This window comes from Hydra vulgaris, chromosome 09 (assembly GCF_038396675.1).
Source record: "Hydra vulgaris chromosome 09, alternate assembly HydraT2T_AEP".
Classification (NCBI taxonomy): domain Eukaryota; kingdom Metazoa; phylum Cnidaria; class Hydrozoa; order Anthoathecata; family Hydridae; genus Hydra; species Hydra vulgaris.
The window spans coordinates 20,572,657-20,595,000 of NC_088928.1; the positions used below are offsets into that span (position 1 = coordinate 20,572,657).

Sequence of the window (22,344 nt, forward strand, 5' to 3'; positions counted from 1 at the left end):
TATCAACTTCTTTTGCTTCTGGCCCTTTTTCTGGTAAAATATTTTTGGGGTCTGTTGCTGATATTAATGGCTCTTGGCTAGTTTTCATAAGCAACGGGGTTGGCACAACATAGTATCGAAGAATCTCTGGATTTAGTTTTCGTTCCGTCTGCCGTAGTCATCCAGTTTTTAAAAACTTCTCAACCGAGTTTGCTCATATTTGTCACCCATCATTTAATGATAAACCTCTCCTACCCAATGAGTGATTAAAATCCTTCGTGCTTTAACATCCCGTTTTCTTTTGGTATTTTTGGTGTTTCAAATTTAATATTTGCAACTGCTTGATTAAGTATCTGACCTATGCCCCAATCTACAGGTTGCCATATATTCATGCTAAACTAATCCATTTATCGAATTCATTGTTATCTGTTTCGACAGCTAGTTTCAAAGTTTTTTTTTTATCTACTCGATACTACACTCCGTATCTGCATATGCGTTAGGTTGCTTTGTAGTTTGTTGTATATTTATACCATAGGTTTTCTTCTTCTGACGAATTTCTGATATGCAAATTTTCCAAATTGCATTCGAACGGATCTTCGAACGTCATTCAAAGATCCACTCCAGATGAGGCAACAGTATTCCATAAAAGAACGGAATTGAGATTTATAAAGATAAAGAATAGAATCCGGAGTAAGAAAGTGACAAGCACGATAAAGAGATACAATCTTAACAGATGCTAATTTTGCTATAGAAGACTAAAGGTAGATGACTCATCAAGTACATTACCATTCATAAGTATTAGAAAATCTAGAATGTTGCGATAACGAAAAACTAAATAGAAATGAGTTAAAATTCATCACTGAGAGCCCATGCTCGAGCAGAAGTGAGACCACTTTCAAGCTCAAATGTTCCAAGCAATCAGAGAGTGTTGACTTCTTATCAAGACAAGAGTAAATGATAGTGTCATAAGCGAAGAATGCCACCTTAGATGTAAGAATTTCTGGTAAATTCTTAATGTAAATTAAAAAAAGAATAAGGCCAAAAATAATACCTTGAGGAACCCCTAAAGTTACAGAAAATCAAGAATAGTGCTGTCCATCAAGGATTTGCTGCACCACTTTTATACTACAATTGGTAATAAAGGATTCAAATATTAAAGGTGTTACTTACATTGTAGGAAAAGAGCTTATGGAGAAGACCAGCATGCAAAACTTTATTAAAGGCTTTAGAAAAGTCAATAGCAATACCCATAACCTTTCCACACCTATCTACGATAGGTGTGGAAAGGTTATGGGTATTGCTATTGCAATACCCATAACCTTTCCACACCTATCGCACGATAAAACTTATTAGTTATTATAAAAATCAGCTTTGAAACGAGAAGATCAAAAACCATATTATTTCAAGAAAAATCCATTAGATTTAATTTAAGAGATCATGTATTTGTTAATTAAAGATTCAAAAATTTTGCTTATGATAGGAAAAAGGCTAATGGGATGGTAGTAAGACGAGTCAGATTGCTATCCAGAATTTTTGAAAATAGAAATAGCAGATGCCCTTTTCCTGCAGGCTGAATTACAAGACTCTGATAAGCACATGTTAAGTAGTTTTAAAAGTATAAACAACAGCTCCGGAAAAAACATTTCTACAAAGCTTTAATAGCTATGTTGTCCTGACCACAAGCTGTAAAAGAGTCTAAGCAGGAAATCACTTTAGATACAGAAGCTAAAATAATACGAATGTCAAGCAATGGATCAACCTGCTTGTTGGCTTTATCAGGTAGGATGTGATTAGTGGAATCAAGAAAAAATTCTTAGCAAACAACTCAGCTTTTTCTTTAGGTGAGGTAACAAAATCTGAACCATACAAGAGAGGAGGAACATCAGATTTGTCTTTGTTATAGACACTTATAAAGATTCTCCAGATGTCTCGGAAGCCTAATTTTTGAGATGAAATACAAGATTTTGTAACCTGAGAATAGCAGGCTTTAGCGTGAGAAAAAGCCTTTTTATAATAGCTACTTGCATTAGTAAACAGAAGTCTGTCTTCTGGAGAATTGTTTGGGCAATAGATATGGAATTAATGGTTACAATGGGAAATTGTAGCAGCACAGTTAGAGGAAAACCATGATGAAGAATGAGGCTGTGGATTCAAACCTAGTTTCCCAAAATCATGGATGAATTCTTACAAATGTAAATGCCCAGGCCAAGCATGTGACTTTACGAATTAAAAGAAGGTAACCATCAACACTAAGATCACAAGATGAGACAACTAGTCTCATAATGAGCAAGTAGGTCTTGTAATTTTTTCAAGAGATAAGACTCAACAGAAGAAAAGTTACTTTGAAGACCACGATTATTAGTGAATGATAGAAATAGTGAATTTAGTTATGACGGCAAATATGTACTGATACGATGATCGTACATACTTATTTGTACATATCCGTGGATATTTTTAAAATGAAAAATAGTAAATTTTTTTTTTCTTTTTGTTTTCTGAAACAAGTGCGCTACCACTGCGATACGGCTGCTGATTTTGTATTTCAGAAAATCGAAAGTTAAAAAAAAAAAGTAAGCTGGTTAAATACAATTCCGCGATGCTCTGTGAAAGGATTTAAACCCTTGCAATGCACTTTAAAAGCGCAGCGAGCTAACCCCGTCGGCCACTAAGGCATGCTAGGCATAATTATTTTAACATTATTTAATAAACAAAAGACTTTACAAAATGATAAATTCTACAAAATTCTATTCTACAAAAAAATTAAGGAGATTTTGCCGCAATACAATTTTTAAGAAAAAGTAAAACGCGTGTTTGTGCAAAATACGCACAAACACGCATTAATTAAGCATTATATATAAAGATGATCGTTAAAAATAAGATTGGCCCAAGTATGCTTCTTTGGGGAATACACGTTATATTCGTTAATAATTGCGACGAAGCATGGACGAATGCTGTTTTTGGTTCTTATAAAACAACTAAATATTTGACAAATGTTCTCGATATACCCTTTAGTCATTCTTTGTGTCTTAAATAGGCAATCGCATAGAAACAACTGCTCAAAATACTTGCCACAATCACAAAAAAACAATTTTTTTTTATTTGTAATTTTTTTTCATTTGTAGTTTCTCTCAAAAATTACACTAACCACTTTTGGTATCAACATCCCAACCTCATCTCTCACCATAAAATTCCAAATCCGTTGTTGTTGTGATGCTCCAGAAAGTACATACTTTGTGAGAGACGAGGAGACAGATTGAACTGTGACAGATTGTGACAGAAGGAAAGAGGGGGGAAGTCAAAAATTAATAAAAATAGCGTGACGTACTTTATAGGTTGACTAAGTAAAAAATGTAATACATAGTTATAAACTTTAGAAAACATTAAAAAGTAAATAATATACATATATTAATGTAAACAATAAATATTACATATATAAATAATAAATAATAGATATATAAATACATCATTAGTATATGTATAAAAATATGTGAATATATCAGATAAAAATAAATATTCGTTACTCTTATAAAACAATACCTAAGTTAATCAACTTAAAAGTTTCCAAACAAAAATTGAATATGCAATGTATGTTTCTATATATGCAATGTATGTTTCTATATAAACAATTAAGATATAAGAATTCATAAAGTTATTAATAATAAAACAAACAAAAAATTAAGTATGTTCTCAATTGAGAGACTTGTATTATATAATTTTCTTTTAAATAAGAAAATGAAGGTTTTTAAACATTTTATAAATTTTCATTTTCGTTAATCATTATAACTTTTTTATTTTAAGAAATACAAATTGTTAAAAGAAATAAGAGTTAGTTTTACATTTAAACTAAAACAAGCAAACAAAAAAACACTTAAAATATCAACTTAGTTTTAATAATTGCAGCCGCAGTAGAGTTTTGGCTTGAGAAACTTTGGCGGATCGTGGTTTGAAGCCGGCCCTGGCCATATAAGCAGTATTGGTATTTTCCTGGTTAAATACAATTCCGCGATGCTCTGTGATAAGACAGTAAGGACTTCTTGGAGCACTTAAAAAAATAATAAAATAAAAAAAGTAATAATAATAAAATAATAAATAAAAGTAATAATAAAAGTGATAATAAAATAAAAAAAGATTTTTTTTAGAATATTTATTTTGAATAAAATATAAGCATTGTAACTTGACGGTCTTCTTGGCCCATATGCAGAGCGTCGTTGAATTTTTATTATTATTATTATTCCTATTTCTTTTTTAATATTCGATTTTAGGAAAAGAAAATGTCACAAATTTCAAACAATATTTTTCTAAACGTAATATAGACTAAATTAGCGTTGTTAGAATCGTTTATACTATTCCAGTAACGCAGTGATTAGAACCCTTACTTTATAGCAACATTAACTTTGTTACTTGTTATTATATTGTAGACAATATAATAACAACTGATTGTTAAAAGTTATAAATAATATACTGAGAATTAAATAAATGTTTACATAATTATAAAGAATGAATAAAGATTAATAAATAACATTATTTATAAATTTAAGATAATGTTAATGTTTATTTTTATCACTATTACTTTTTTTTTTTTAAACTGTATTTTTTTTTAAAGCTGTTTTTTTTTTAACTTTTTTTTTAGTTATTTAAGTGCTCCAAGGAGTCCTTACACAGAGGTCTTATCACAGAGTACCGCGGAATAGCTTTTTAACCAGGAAGTTCACGCCTCCTTCCTTACCAATGTTGTCAGAGCCGGCTCCGAACCACGAGCATCCAGTTCTGAAGCCAAAACTCTAAACACTATACCAAGGCTGCTTCTAAATAACTTTTAAATAATTTTACCGTAAATTGAAATAATTACATTGTGTTTAAATTCTAACTGGTATTCAATTTTTTTAAAATATTGATAATAAAATAACTTGAAATTTGTGTGTGATAATGGCGTTTTGATTCAGTTTTAAACTGCTTCAGATATTTTTATTTTCTGGACTGAGTTGAATTGAATTCCGAATTTTTAAAACTCAGTTTTAAAAATTCAATTTTAAAAACTATTAACAGAATTTTACTATAATTGTAAAATATTGTAATTATTGTGGTATTGCAAACAGTTTAAATTAAAATCACCAGTAATGTTTAACTTCTTTTCGTGGATATATTTTTTAATTACAACATTCTGTAAAATCTCGTCATAAATAAAAAGGTGGGCGTTAACCAAACACTAAAAAGGAACTATTTCTGCCGTAATTAACGCTAAACAAATAAAACTTTTCAAATGAATTTAAATTATGCATGACAGATAAATAGTATAAATTTTTTACACCTAATACCAGGTATCAGTCATAAAACTTTTTGGTTTCTGTGGAGAATAGTTTGTATAAAAAAATATTTTTAGATGATTCTTTAAGTGGTTGTCATTCTTGTTCAAAATAATATTGAAATTTTTGATTTTTTATTGAGATCATTTCTATTGAAACCATTCTTGAAATTTTTTTACTAAAAAAATTTAAGAACGGAATTTAAGAACTGCAATTTACTTTACTTCAGAATAAAGTAATTATATTTGCTTGATTCCTATTTAGCCTCAAAAGACGAACGGATCTTTTGGTGAGGAATCTATAAACTATGATATATATTCAAAGTATTGAACATCTAACGCTATAAAAAATGATTTAGATGTGAAATACGTTGAATAATCAATTCAATTTTTAATTGAAATATCAATTCAGTTTTTAATTGAAATCAAGCTATATATTTTTAAGTAAAAAAAATCCAGAAATTTATTTGCAGTTTTTGTAGTTGGTACAGTAATTATTGTATTTTTTTCAATTTAATATTATTTTTATAAATATTTAATATACTAGATAAATAGTAAGGTTTAAAAAAATCTGGGAGCTGCCTGGAAGAGTTGGGTGCCTTCCTGAACTTATCTTTTCATAAAGCCTAAATCTCATATTTGCATAATATCCAGATTTCTATTTTAAATCTTTTGGTTATTATGCAAAAAATATCTCTATTAAAAAAGAATAGAGTTATAAAGCAAGGATATGGTTGACAGAAGACTTGAAAAGTTGGAGGTTGTATGAGTCAAGAAAACATGACGACGGAAGAGAGTTCCAAAGGATTGAAGTGCGGGGAAAAAAACTAGACGAATAAAAGTTGTAGGGACATATACAGTAAAAGAATGAGACTTTGTTGAATGACAAGTCAAGTGAGAACGAGTCTTAGTAGATGGAACTAGAGATGATAGCTCCTTTGAGCAGCGACCATGACAGTATTTGTAGAAAAGAAAAAGAGATGCAACTTTACGACAATTGGAAAGAGACACAAGCTTAATGCATATTTGGACCTTGTCAAGAAGAGAAGAGCATCATTAGAGCCAGCCCAAATATGATAACAGTATTCCAAACAGGGTTAAATAAGAGATTTGTAGAGTTAGAAAATGGAATTAGGAGAAAGAAAATGGCGAGCACGATTGCTAAATTAGCGGATGCTAATTTAGCAATCAATTGTGTATATGGTTTTCATGAAAGGTAAGTAGTAAACGATAATCCAAGAAGACGTAAAGAAGAGGACTCAGCGAGAGGGTTGCCATTCATTGATATAGGAATGTCGACAGTATTGCAATAGTTGTTTGCAGTAAGTAACTGAGTTTTATTGGAGTTAATATTTACAAGCCACTGCAAGCCCCAATCTGTTACTGAAGTTAGGTCAGATTCAAGATCGACTACCTGTTTTAAGCAAGTCAAAACAGGAGTATAAAATTGAGTCATCAAAAAGAGCTACTTTAGATGTAAGGTTGTTAGGAAGATCATTAATTTAAATAAGGAACAAAATAGAACCAAGAATTGAACCTTTAGGTATCACAGAACTGAGCAGCCGTTGCACAGTGGTTAGAGTTCTGGCTCCTCGGAGGTCCAAGTTTCTCCAGTTATTTCCAAGTTATTAAATATTAAATCTAAATACAAAAGTTAAATATTTATGCCTGAATATTTAGTTAAACTTGCGTGAATATTTAGCTAAATATACGTGAATAATAAAATAAATTTAAACAAATAATGTTAAAATAAATATTCATCAATTGAGAAAGCGTTTTTTATTTACAGTTTTTCATTTACAATTTATTTACACAACATTTATAAAATTTTAAAAACAAAGGCAACTTTTTTTATTTATTTCATTTGATATTTTTTTTATTTTTTAAATAATGCTATGAAAGCATCTTTGTATTGACGAGACCATATTCCACTTTGTGACACTTAGAAATTGTTCTGAATAGTTAATGCTGAATAAAGTTTTCATTACATGCATCAAATTGTTTCTTTCGGTAGTTGTCAAGGACGTCCGTTTTTAAATCACTAAATATGATGGTCATTAGTGAATGAATGTAAATATTTTATTCTTTACTAAGACCCAAATTTCAATTCACAAAAGAGACTCTTGCCAGCTCGCAAAGTTCGTAAATGCGTCTTCCAAGTCTGCAATCAAACAAAAAATATTTTTTATTTTAAATCCAAGTGTGTGTATGTGTGTGTGTGTTTGTGTGTGTATACAAACATACATGCATACATATATGTATGTATGTATATATATAGGTTTGCATATAAAAAACTTTTTGAAATACATACATATATATATATATATATATATATATTTATATATATATATATATATTTATATATATATATATATATATATTTATATATATATATATATACAGTATTGGACAAAACATTTGCAACCAACATCGAATAATGCTAAAAAGTGTTCCTAATTTTACATGTCTTAAAAACGAAACGAACTATACTACCACAGAAAACAGTTCAGGAGTCTGGAGTCATAGCACGCCATGATATGAGCAATTAGCTGACAGGTGACAGCACACAGGCAGAATTTCGTTGACAAGTGCCATTTTGCAGCGGACAAAACAAGTGCAACTTTTTTGGTTTGTTTCATTTTCTTAAGTCTGGTCCGTGTCAACGTCACGAAAGTTTTTCCAGAAGCATCGAAAAAAAGCATCTAGAATCTTTCAGAACAGGTTCACACAGGTTCACTTTACTATATAAGAGACATGCAAATCGACATGTAATTCAGTCAGTATATGGAAGTCAATCAGTCAGTATTATCAAGACAGTTTATCGAAGTGAGTTTTATCAAAGTATTTTATCGAAGAACATCAATACAAGAAGTGAAATACAACAAGTGTTTCATTACATCAATACAGTCCACATCTAACCAAGACGTTGTGTTCCACAGAGCATTATTGTATCATCACAAGGTAAATATAACATGGTAAGCCTTGAGAAGCGTGATTATTTATTTTTATGACTTCAAGTGCAAAAATGGCTCCCGACAGTCTTGGATTGGAACTAAGAAAGAAAATTATTGGCGATTACGTAAGTGGAATGTCACAAAAAAGTATTTGTGATAAATATTGCGTGAAAAAATGGACCGTATCAAGACTATGTTCCAAATATCGTTCTACGGGGCAGTTGGCAGCAGATAACAAAGGTGGAAGACCGCATTACTGCCATAAGACCGTGAAGCATGGTGGAGGCAATGTAATGGTCTGTGGGTGGACAGTTTTATGTATAAAAATATTCTGAAAGATGTTATGTTACCTCATGCTGAATGGAATATGCCAATAAAATGGGTTTTTCAGCAAGACAACGATCCGAAACACACTGCAAAAGTAGTCAAGCAGTGGTTTCAAGACAACCACCTATCGGTGATGGATTGGCCGCCTCAATCTACGGATCTCAACCCTATCAAGAACCTGTGGGAGATCGTCAACCACAGAATTAATTGTGAAGGTGTTCGTAATAAGGATCAACTGTTTGAACAAATCCAAAAGGCCTGGGCAACAACTCCACAAAGTTTCATTGATCACCTGATCGAATCTATGCCTCGAAGATGCAAGGCTGTGATCGACAACAAAGGAATCGCCACGAAATATTGATAGCAAAATACAGTTTGGTCAACATTTTGTCAAGTTGCACTTGTTTTGTTCAGAAGGAAATTAATATTTTTTAATACTTTTGATTAATTTGTTAATTTTCGTGTACAAATAATGAACTTAGTGATGAATAAAACTTGAAGAACTTTGTCTCTAAACAGTTACATACAAACAAAAAATCTACATTAAAGATTGGTTAATCTATTAATTAAAATAAAAATAAAAAGTTATATTTTTGTTATATTAAAATTTAATGTTATATTTTACTATTTCTCTAAATTGAAAAAATGCAGCACTTTTATATAAAGAAACTAAATTAGCATTATTTGGTTGCACTCGTTTTGTCTGATACTGTATATATATATATATATATATATATATATAATATATATATATATATATATATATATATATATATATATATATATATATATAAATGTATTTCAAAAAGACAGTTTTTTTCATACATACATACAAACATAGATACATATATATAGATACATACATACATGTAAAAAAAATTTCAATTTCAGTATGTAAAATTCAGATTTTTTAATTTTTTCATAAAATTTGAGACTTTAACATTTTTTAAATGCGAGCCCCACAATTTAAATCGCATTTGCTGCTCTTTGAATTTGAAATTTGATTTGAAAAAAAGAACATTCAGGGAGACCACAAAAGTTTAAAGATGAGGATTTGGAAGCATTACTCAATTAAAATTGTTGTCAAACGAAAGAAAAATTTGAAAAAACGTTAAGATTTAAAAAAATATTACTGCCACTGACAATAGTTTTTTATGTGCTGTGTATAATCATGTTTTCTAAACTCTTTCATATTGCCTCATATGCTAACATAAAGTAAATTTTTGCTCAAAGACTCGGCTAACCATTACTTAGTCTTGGATTATTTAGGTGCTTGGATGCTAGCCTTGGATTATTTAGGTGCTAGGTGCTAGCCTTGGATTATTTAGGTAATGTATAAAGGATATAAATAGGTTTTACTGTTACACAAAAAATTGGGTAACATTGATCTTTGAATAGTATGCAAAAAAGACTTTTGTGGTAAAAAAAATATATACAGGGTGTCTGCCAATATTTAAGGTGGATTTCCCTGATCTACTACTTATTTTCCCTAATTTAATTTAAAGCTACCTGAACTTAACTTCAGAAAAAATAGACTTAGGAAAAATCCTCTTTCATTGCAAAAGCATAAACAACAGTACAACCCACATTTAAAGTATCAAGAGAAGTTCATTAAACTACCTACCGAATAACATTTTATATTGTGTACAATATACAACTTATTTAAGTTATGTAAGTTTGATGAAGAGCCATTTTCTCTGATTTCTCCCTAATTTTTTTTTAAATTTAACCCACTTTCCCTAAATATTCTCTGATTTTTTTGCAGAAAACTAAATTTCCTGACTTTTCCCTGATCAAGCAGACACTGTATGCGTGTGCGTGTGCGCATGTAATTATTATTATACACACTCATTAATTTGATAAATTTCAAAGTTGTTTGATAAAACAAGCATCAATCATACCTTCTGGGAGTAGATTTTTTACATCATCTGGCAACAGGTTGATGCAAGATGATAAATCTTCTTTCGAACGTTCAATCATAGCTTTGATATGACGCGATGCACTGAAACAAAAAACCTTTATTTTTATTTTTATTAAAAAAATTATAGCTCACACTTTTAAAAATCTCCCATAAAATAATATTGTTAAAACCTAATAAAATTATAATATTCACACACCCATACATAAATACATGCATCTATACGTAAATAACTTAAAAAATTAAAATACATTTTTCTATGTTGAATTTATGATTTTAAATATATCTAATTTAATTACGGATATGTTTACGCTTAAATATATTTAATCTAAATATATTTAATTTATACGTTTAATCTTATTAACTTTTAAATAATTACCTTTCTAAAATCTTAAATAATCTAAATAATTGCCTTATAAAATCTCAATTTAAATTAAAAATACTTTTGAAGATTTGACTTAAAATGATTTTTTTTAAACAAATAAATAAAAGTTTTTTACATAATTTAATATTTACATGACATTTATCAAATTTTGTTATAATCTCATATATATATATCATATAATCTCAACAAACACAGTATTAAAAGACAGCCTTCTAAAATTACAAATGACATAAGTATTTTGTGAAAAACCCTCATAAGAAGGCCTTTATTTATAAAAATAGTGGATACTTCATAGTAAATATACAGAAAATATACCAAAAAACTTTATGAGTAGATACCAAAAAACTTTATGAGTAGATGTTAGATTGATATAAATGGGAATTAACAAAAACAAAAAATCTACATTAAAGATTGATTAATCTATTAATTAAAATAAAAATAAAAAGTTATATTTTTGTTATATTAAAATTTAATGTTATATTTTACTATTTGGAAAAACAAAAATATCAGTTAGCAACACTAGCGCCAAAAAAAAATTTTCTACCATTAAAATGGTAAAAAATTCTTGTACAACAATTATATTGGCATTATCAATAAATTTGTAGGTATTAAATTTTATTTTAACTGTAATGAATTATAAGTTAAAAAAACAACATGTTTTGCATATGCTATGATTTTACCTAATATTATATATATATATATATATATATATATATATATATATATATATATATATATATATATATATATATATATATATATATAAATTAGTAAAAAACACTTATCTAACTTTTATCTTCTACTTTAAGTTTCACCATTGCTGGATCATCAGGACAAGTTACTAAATCTCAAAAAAAAATTCAATTTATAGAAAAAAATATTTTACCTTATCGCGACGACGGTTTAATAATGCATAAAAAAACAGGGCTGGAACTCGATAAAATTAGAAAAGATATTATTATAGTTTTTAAAATATTTGTTTCCAAATTGAAATAAATATAAATTTAAAAAAAGTGAATTTTCTTGATGTCACCTTTAACCTCTCAGAAAGTTCCTATAAGCCCTACAAAAAACCTAATGACAAATTATTGTATATTAATGTGAATTCAAACCATCCTCTTCAAATTCTAAAACAAATTCCAATTTCAATTAACAATAGGCTAAACCATAACTCTTCTAATGAAAATATTTTTAATTCCTCTAAACGCGTTTATGAAGGTGCCCTTAAAAAAAGTGGCTTTCAAAATTTCGAGCTAAAATTTGAAAAGAAAATTGCAAAAAAGCGTAATAGAAATAGAAACATAATTTGGTTCAAACCATGTACAGCAAAAATGTTTCAACAAATATAGGTAAAATTTTTTAAAATTAGCAGACAAACATTTTCCTCTCTCTAATAAATTACATAAGATTTTCAACAGAAATACCATTAAAGTAAGTTATAGTTGTACAAAAAATTTAGAAAGAATTATAAAAGGCCACAACTACGCGTTACTTAATAAAAATGAACATATAAAAGAAAAAAACACTGATTATTGTAATTGTAAACAAAAAATAGATTTCCCTATAAATGGAAAATGCTGTTCGAAAAATGTAATTTACAAGTGCATTGTTTCCTCACAAAATAACCCTGATAAACAATATATTGGCTTAACCGAGGGGGAATGGAAAAAGCGTTATGCCAACCACAAACAATCGTTTTAACACAAAAAATATTCAAAAAAGACTATGCTGTCAAAATATATTTGGGATTTAAAAGAAAAAAATAAAAATTTTAATTTACAATGGTCTATTCTAAAATCTGCCCCTGCCTATAATAACATTTCCAAAAAATGTATGCTATGTTTGCAAGAAAAATTTGAAATAATTACTCATTTAAATCAAGAAAATTTATTAAATAAAAAATCTGAATTAATTTCTAAATGTAGGCACGAAAATAAATACCTCTTGAAAAATTATAAAAACAAATGACCAAATTAAACTATCCCCATTCCAAAGAAAATTATTTAATAATTACTTTCTGTAACTTCCCGTTAACAAAAAAATATAGTAATTAAAAATTTCTTTATAATAATTTATAACTTCCTGTAAAATATTTTTTTCTATAAATTGAAATTTTTTTTGAGATTTAGTAACTCTTCCTGATGATCCAGCAATGGTGAAACTTAAAGTAGAAGATAAAAGTTAGATAAGTGTTTTTTACTAATTTATTATTGCTCTGTTCTTTAAGAACATTGAGCACTCTATTTGTAAAATACATTAACATAATTTACATATATATATATATATATATATATATATATATATATATATATATATATATATATATATATATATATATATATATATATATATATATACATATATATATATATATGTATATATACATACATACATACATACATACATATATATATATATATATATATATATATATATATATATATATATATATATATATATATATATATATATATATATATATATATAAGTTTAATTTTGCTGTGAGCATATATTCAGCAAGAGTGCTCGATGAATGATATCAGAGTTATATAATTGATTTTTTAACGAGATTAAATAAAAATAACTACATGATTTTCACTACTAAAAGTTTCATGCGTTTAGCAATCATCAGGTAAAAAATACATTGTTTTTTTCGTTAAAAAATATACTCAATAAACATCGTGGTGATCAAAAACAATTATAAAACTATAACTATTTGCGAGCATGGTTTGGTTTTTTAATCTTTGGGCTCGTGGTTGTCAAGCAAGAACTTGTTTTCGTGACGGCACTTAAAAATAATTTCTATTTTTTTATTTAATAATTTTTGCGTACCTTTGTATGATATTATGCAAAGTTTTTCATGAAGGCAAAGCAAGCATTTTTTTGTTACGTTGCTGTAGGCGGGGACTTGTTAATTATTGACCAAGTTAATTTTGCTGTTATTTTTAAGTTTTCTTTTATCTGCCATATATAATTTGAAAGGTTGGTTGAATTTTTCATCTTTTTATTTGTGAATGAGTGTTTGTGGTTAGCCCATCTTTTCTTCCATTCACCGTCTGCTAGGCCAATATATACTTTTTCTTGGGTGATAGGGGGGGGGGATACTATACATTTATAAATAACTTTATTAGATAATTTATTAATAAATTAGAGGCTCTACATTTTAAAAAAACAGAAATTATTTCTAAGTGCCGTCACAAAAACAAGTTCTTGCTTGACAACCACGAGCCCAAAGATTAAAAAAATAAACCACGCTCGCAAACAGTTATAGTTTTATAATTGTTTTTGAACGCCACAATGTTTATTGAGTACATTTTTTAACGAAAAAAACAATGTATTTTTTACCTGATGATTGCTAAACGCATGAAACTTTTAGTAGTATAAATCATGTAGTTATTTTTATTTAATCTTGTCAAAAAATCAATTATATATATATACACATATATACACATATATATATATATAAATATATATATATATATATATATATATATATATATATATATATATATATATATATATATATATATATATATATATATATCAGGGATGTGGAGTCCCAAAAAGGACTCCGGATTTGAAAGTCACAAAAAGATTACTTCTCTTTAGTTTTTGGTATCCAGGAGCTTTAGAAATATAAAAAAGCTTATGGGCTACTAATGGGGAATAAATCAAGACTTATAGGTCAGAAAAACAATTAATTTTTGAACCCGGAGTCCTTAGGTATAATGGCAGCAAGGACTCCAGGCTTAAAAACAATAAGTTCCAAGTTATTCAATATCATACATTTTTTTTTTATAGCAGATCATTAATAAATCAACATGTTTGAAGCTTGTGGACACCAGAGACCATGAAAAAAAGTTAAAAAGCTGGAGTCTTTTTGGGACTCCGCATCACTGATATATACATATATATACACACACACACAAGTACACAAACATTCATTTATAGCAAGCGCTTGCTGTGAATAATTAAATAAATTTTGAATTAATAAATTTGATATGCTCAAGCAAAGTTATTAATTCATTCAAAAGTTAATAAAACTTTTAAAACTATTTGTTGTTCTTTTTTAGTTTTTCACCCTTTTTACTTGAAATTATTGCAATTATTAAATAATCTTACTTTATTTTATTAATCACATTTAATATTTTTTAATATCAGTAAAGATGGAAAGTTTGGTCTTAGGTTCTGAGACTAAAGTTAAAACTATAATAAAACATAAATGCAAGAAAAAAACATATTTTTATATATATATTATTATGTTAAAGCAATTAAAAACATGAAACTATAGTTTTGCATAAAAAAGTCTCTAAACAAGTTGTATTTTGCTTAACAGAACATCATTATTTTTGTTATTGAAAAATGGAGTTAAACTCTGCGGCTTTCAAGAAAACGATTTCAGAAAAATTAATTTGCTATAATCTCTCTCTCTCTCTCTCTCTCTCTCTCTCTCTCTCTCTCTCTCTCTCTCTCTCTCTCTCTATATATATATATATATATATATATATATATATATATATATATATATATATATATATATATATATATGTATATATATATTTACATATATATATGTATGTATATATATATATATATATATATATATATATATATATATATATATATATATATATATATATATATATATAGATACACACACACACACACACACACACACACACACACACACACACACACACACACACACACACACACACACACACACACACCTAAAACAAACTTTACTTACTCTTTGTCAACAGAATTTTCTGAGACTAAATGCCTGAACATAACTTTCCCAACAAATGTATTAGTGCTAAATAAAATAAAGACTCATTTGTATATCATAAAGTATGAAGACTACACATAATTCTTGCCATACCACAGTGAAAAGCTAAATAAATATGTAATAAAATATTATTCTCTGTTAAAAAGGGTCAGTTAAAAGTACTGGGCTTTTTAGTTTCAAAGGACCCAACAATAAACTATTACTGGAAAAAAAAGTAGGGATCATTCTCTTTTTTATTTTCACAATATTTCTAGATGTTATACATACCCTTGCACCCTTATTATTCAAGCTATAATATATATGCTATAAAGCTAATGTTATACTAACTATAAAAAAATAAATGTCAAAAAGTTTAAATTAACTTAACTTCTAATGCAATGTATTATTTTGTCTTAAAAATAAAAATAATGTTTTTGAATGAATCAACACTGATGAGACATAATAGCCATTATTTTAATTCAAACCACCAGATGATTCTCTCCCTCTTTCTTTTAATGTAATCATTTTCCCCTTTAACAATGTTATTTTTATTTTATCCAAAATTCAATTTTTTTACTTCCTTCAAATGTTGAAGATGTTGGCCAATACGCAATGAACCCTTTTGTTTAGTGTTTCCAAAAATAGTTTTTTATATAAACCTTCAGTTTGTATATTTCAAGGTATAAATTGTTGGAAAGTTTAGGCTTTTTATTTATAGTTATTAATGTAAGTTTTTTAGTGTTTTAAATACAGGGGTAAACCCTGCATATGAAATTTTTTTATTTAGGTACCCAAGAAATAGAAATGTAATTTAGTTCCAATTTTATGATATTGCTATTATTTTGCTGACCTTTTCTCTCTCTGAATTTTATTACTGTGATAATCCTTTGTTGTATCTTTTTGTTAAAAACATTTGTCATAAACACATTAGCAAGAAGTTATAATTTATAACCTGTTCTTTTGCTGCTAAATGTAAAAGTTCATATTACAAACCTTTTAAATAACAATTAGATATTTTTGAATCACACCAAGAGTGCTGTTTTATTTGTACATTTGTTATAATATCTTTGCAATAAATATAAAAAATGTTTTTCCAGATATGTTATTTGTTTTTAGGAGATCTAGAAAATTTATTTCTCTTTATTTTCTACTGCCATTGGATGGATTAAAAATGTTAAAAATAAAAAAAGATTTCTTTAAAGAAAAGGGGAGAAAACCATAGGAGATTCAATATTATAATTTTTCTTCAGATGTGTATTTAACAAAATTAAGAAGTAACTTTTTAAAAATGCATACTTTTAAAAATTTGGTAATCATTAACTTCCTAGTAAAGACAAAAACTGACCAGTACTTTATAGAGAAGTACTTAGATTGTTTGTGCTGTATGTTACTGTTAGAAACATATTAATCAATAAAAATAGTATTTATCTTAGTAGAGCGCTAATTTAAAATAAAAAAAATTTAAACCTTGTTTTAATCAATTTATTAATAGCAATGTCGCCATCATCATTGTCTCTAAAATATATATTCTTATAAATATATTTTTGTAGTTAAAATTAAAATTAAAATTACAAGATTAATTTACTTACAAAGTTTCATTCAAGCGTCCCAATAAAAGATGCTTTCTTGCTATATCTTTTGGAGAAACTACAGAAATACCCTCAATCTTAATCTCCGAGCTAAAAAAGTAAAACGTTGATATAGTGTTTAGAATTTAGAAAAGATATAGAATGTGCGTTTTGTAAAAAAGTAAAAAAGACAAAAATTGTTTGATGTTTTCATTTGAAAAAGAAAAGAGGAAAATATATTTTTTAAGTTTTGTGTTTCGCTAGTACATATTTAAGATATTTATATAAGATATGTTTAAACAGATTCCCAAAACTAAATTAAAAAAAACAAACAAACGGTTTACTTGTTTTAATTTCTAAAAAAATATTATTTTGAAGACATAAAATCTATCTTTTAACTTGTAAAAATAATTATTTAAAAACAGAGGGTCCCAAATAATGTATAGACTTTAAAATATTTCAGGATCATACGTTTTGATACGAGCAAGATATCAAAATATACATTTTTGTACGCATATATTCAATTTTGGTGTAGAAAAGCGATTCCCAGTCTTTCCGATGCCGCGACCCCTTAATATATGGATGGTATAAAGGCCAAGTGGACTAACGCTTCAATTTTCGGTTTTTATTATTATTGTGTTTCTCCATTAACATCACTATGTTTTAACCTATCAATAACAGGTTATTGCTAAAACTTATTTATTTTATTAATTTCTTTTTTTTATTTGTATTAAATATAATGTATAATTAATTTAAAAAATTGTCTCCTGAACAATCTCGAAAATTGAGGTTAGTCCACTTGGCCTTCACACCATCGATGTATGCCGAGTTGTGGCGCCCCTAACAATAAATATAATAAAGTTGTTCCTGCAATTTTTGCAAAGTTACAGCAAATTTTTTGGCAAATTTTGCAGTTACTACAAATTTACTTGCATATTTTGCAAAGTTACTGCAGTTTTTTTAAATCAAATAATTTTTTGCAGCGAAGCGTGAAATGAATATCTGATTTTATTTATATTTTATAGCTTATAGGCCTCATATATTTTCGTCACAAATTTTTTTATAATAATTTATCAACAAAACAGTTTGTTAAACAATTTGGTTAATTTTACAAGAGAAGTGTTTACATTGAAAACATCTTATAAAGCCTCAACTTCAAAGTTCCGATTGTGTAAGATTCTTGATTTTATAACGTTCATTGTACAATTCATACAAAAAATATTGTAAACTTTACAATATTTTAAGTATGTATTGTACAATGTAATTGTAAGTCACACACAATCGAATATTAACTTTAAAGTCGAGGTTATAAAATCATAAAATAAGTAAATAAGTACACTGTAATGGCTGTAGTCATAAGAAGAGTATCGACTTAATTTAAAATGAAAGAGACCACTGACTGGCGTAAACAAATTATTTCCAGAAGGCCTAATTTCAGCACCTGGCAAATTGTCCTATAGTTTGGGTGTAGAATAAGATTTTTACTCCCACTTTTTTTTACTCCCCAATACAAATCTCATATTAACTTTTTTACTAATTATAATTAGTTTTTTTAATAATTCATAAAAATATTTTTAAATTGAAATATAAATAGAACCACGTGGAATTAATTGAAAATTTTAAATTTAATGAAAGTTATAACTATTATTTAATTGCAAATAACAGCCTGAATTACTTTCATTAGTTTTTAAAAACATCCTAACGTTCCACTATGGTTTCTGAGACCCGATTTTTTGGCAGAAACCCAATTTTCTAAAAAGTTCTAAAAAAGATTTTTTTTTTGTGGTACCTTATAGTAAACCCACCAAAGTGATAATAAACGTGGTCTATTTTTAAATTAATTGCCTAGTTTGTTTTTAATATGCACTCAAATTGTGGATATTTTTAATCTCAGCTTAGTTTGCAGTGAGTAAAGTGAGCTGTTTAATAATAACTTTTGAAATAAATAACATTTTTGATTGCTGTAAAGAAAATTATTTTTATACAGGTATAAACTTTTCAAAAATATTTAATTAAATTAAAATACTGCATTATTATATTGATTATATAAAAGAAATAAGCGCATGTATAGAATTTTTTCTTCCTTGACATTTTTCAAAACTTTGATTTGACTTTTAAAAAAATCTCCGTATATATCTAAAAATATTTTTACACGATTAAATTTTGGTAATGTTCAGGAATATATTCCAATTTTCAAAACTTGCCCCTAGTGGCCCTAATTAAAAATATATCTGTTTTTTTGCAGTGATGTTCCGTTTCAAATACGATGATTTATTTAATGTATGGCTGGAAAAGAAAGATATCAATGAGAAAAAGTCATATGTTTTTGAACACGTCATTCAAATAGTTGGAAGTGATGAAACAGTAGTTATTAGCAATGATATTCAAAAGAAAATATATTGTTTGTGCAATTCTTTTAAACAAAAATGGTCAGATTGCCAAAGAACAATATGCCGATTTAAAAGTAAAAATTAAGATTGGTTAAAAAGAGAAATTACATTTACTGATGATGCATCATTATCTTCAAGTCAAGCAATTCCATCAACATTTTCTGGACAACCAAGGTTATCATATACCGAAAAAGTTTTTTTATGCCGGGATAACTTGCACTAAACATCTCTTATATTACAAGCAGCAGGTATGACTGCACGTCAGCAAGAGAAACGTGATTTAGCATTAATTCTAAAAGAATTAAACACAAGTCCATCTCGACCAACTAAAATTGAAAAAACTATATTTTCACCCAAAAAAAAAAAAAGTACGTTATAAAGCCGAAGAGGCATTAGAATTAATTTTGGATTCTAATTTAAGTACTACCAATAGTCTTAAGCTAGGCATAAAGTTTTTAAACAAGATAGACAATTTCATGCTCGTAAAACCAGCAGAAAAAAAAATCTAGAAGATATTTTTCATAGAGCCTTAGATATCTCAGATCCTATAATATCTAGTATTAACTTAAATGGAAGAATTCAGAATCATCTTAAATTACCTCTTCCTTCTGAGGTAATAATTTTACTAACAGAAATGCCATCTAATTCCTCGCAACATCAATACAGCGAAAGCGAAGAGGGTAGTGAAAGCGATGACGATTATGACGATGCAACTTCCGACGAGGACTTAATTTCCGTAAACTATTTAGATTTAATTACATTGGATAATGAAATATAGTTAAAATTTAACTGATTTTTTGAATATGAATTCATCTAATGATAATTTTTACAACAGATATAAATAAAATATATCTATATATTAAATATATTTATGTATTATATATATATATATATATATATATATATATATATATATATATATATATATATATATATATATATATATATATATATATATATATATATATATATATATATATATATATATATATATATATATATTTAATCATATAAAATTTAGTTATGAAATATTTTGAACATATTGCCAAAATTTGAGAAATAAAAATTATTAGCTATTTCGTTTTTAAATTTATTAAAAATTCGTTAAAATTTCGTTTTTGAAGTTATTAATTTATGCCAAAAAATCGCGTCTCAGAAACCATAGTGCGTTCGTGACGAAGTCAACTTTTTAAGACCCAAATTTAACTGAAAGACGAATTTAGGCCATAAATATAGCCTGAATTTAACTAAGGACGAATTTGGACTTTTAAACCGAGTTTAACTGAAAGCCGAGTTTGGATTTTAAAAATACATTTAGTTAAAAAAAAAAAAAATTTTTTAATTTTATGTTTTGTTTGTTTGTTTATTTGTTTTAGGTGCGCCAACAAGACCTAACGGTTTTGTCACAGAGTACTGCGAAAAAAGCATTTAAATAGGAAGTTCAAAAATTTTCCTTACCTATGGTGCGAAATATGCCCAGAGCTTGCTTTGAATCATAGGTCTTTTGCTTCTAAAGCAAGCGCTTTAACCACTGTGCCATGGCTGCTGTATAATCATTTTTTATAGACTAAAATTATTTATTTTTTTGCTCCTAATTTACCATCAAAACATGACGAAAGGCAAGTAAAGCAAAGTAGTTTTTAATTTATTTAAAAAATATATGCATACAAAAAACAACAGTTCGCGTCGAAAAAAAAATCTAAAAATGCAGTAATAATGACAATTTAAGGTTTGGAATCTTTAAAACTCTGTTGTCTTTGAACGAACTTGAAAAAAAGAACATTAACAACGTTTATTTAAAAATTTTGAATGTCAATTTTATAAAGGAAAAAGATTGTTAAGAATATTAGGTTAAATATTCACGTGTTTTTTACATTTAGAATTTTTTTAAAGCAATAAATAAGATTTAATAAGTGATGAATCGACTTTGTGCTTAAAGAAGACTTTTCGAATATAAAAACTCTGTAAAACAAATCTATTTTTAATATGTTTTCTTTCTTTTTTTCCTTTTTTTTTTCTTCCTTTTTTTCTTTTTTTTACTGATTTCATGTTCCCAAAGCTGAATAAACGACTTTAGTCGAGAAAGCTTCTCATTTGTTTTTTCTTTTTATAGTCTTTACAATACGCTCTCAACTCTTTAACTCCAAAACACGAACCTTGACGAACAAGGCCGCTGCGCGGAGAAACAGGTTTATATATATAAAACGTGTAATATTTTTTAGAATTAATATTCTTTTTTAATTGAAAAAAACGATTAACTTTTGAATTTAATTGAAAGTTAAATGAAATTAAACCATTGTTACCGAATTTAACTGAAAGCCGAGTTTCTATATCAAATTCAGCACCGAAGTCGAGGCCGAAGTCAACTTCGCCTTTAAGTAAGCTTTGTAATCTAAATTTTAACGAATATTCGCCGGTGACGCGAAATAGATTAACTCCCCAAAAAGTTAACTCCCGGTTAAAATATTCTAACTCCCCGGTTAATCTATTTCGAAATAAATTAACCACGGGAGTTAAATTACTTTGAAATATAGCGAAATGGATTAACCGGGGGCTTAAATTATAAAAGTTACCTAATATGGTTAGAAAATACAAACGTCTAACTAATCGACAATCCTGGGAAGAAAATTCAGTAAAAGCAGCTATTGAATCAGTAATAAAGAAGGAAATGGGGTATAAGAAGGCATCGTTAACGTTTTGTATCCCAACAACGACACTGCGAGACAGAATAAAAAGACTTCAGCAAGGGAGTT

At 27.4% G+C, this 22,344-nt stretch overlaps 1 protein-coding gene across 4 annotated transcripts in view; it reads right to left on the reverse strand.

Moving 5' to 3' along the window:
• Window positions 1-7,045: 7,045 nt before the first annotated feature.
• Window positions 7,046-22,344, reverse strand: part of LOC100214063 (uncharacterized) — a 34,665-nt gene continuing 19,366 nt past the window's right edge. For 3 of the 4 annotated variants that reach the window (XM_065805019.1, XM_065805018.1, XM_065805020.1), the window contains 5 exons: window positions 17,223-17,312; window positions 17,101-17,148; window positions 15,616-15,681; window positions 10,464-10,564; window positions 7,046-7,442 (listed from right to left, as the gene is read on the reverse strand). In XM_065805019.1, the coding sequence (XP_065661091.1) occupies window positions 7,390-7,442; window positions 10,464-10,564; window positions 15,616-15,681; window positions 17,101-17,148; window positions 17,223-17,312 (358 nt within the window). In that variant the 3' untranslated portion in view covers window positions 7,046-7,389. The remainder of the gene's footprint in view (window positions 7,443-10,463; window positions 10,565-15,615; window positions 15,682-17,100; window positions 17,149-17,222; window positions 17,313-22,344) is intronic. The other variant, XM_065805021.1, reaches the window with a different exon arrangement.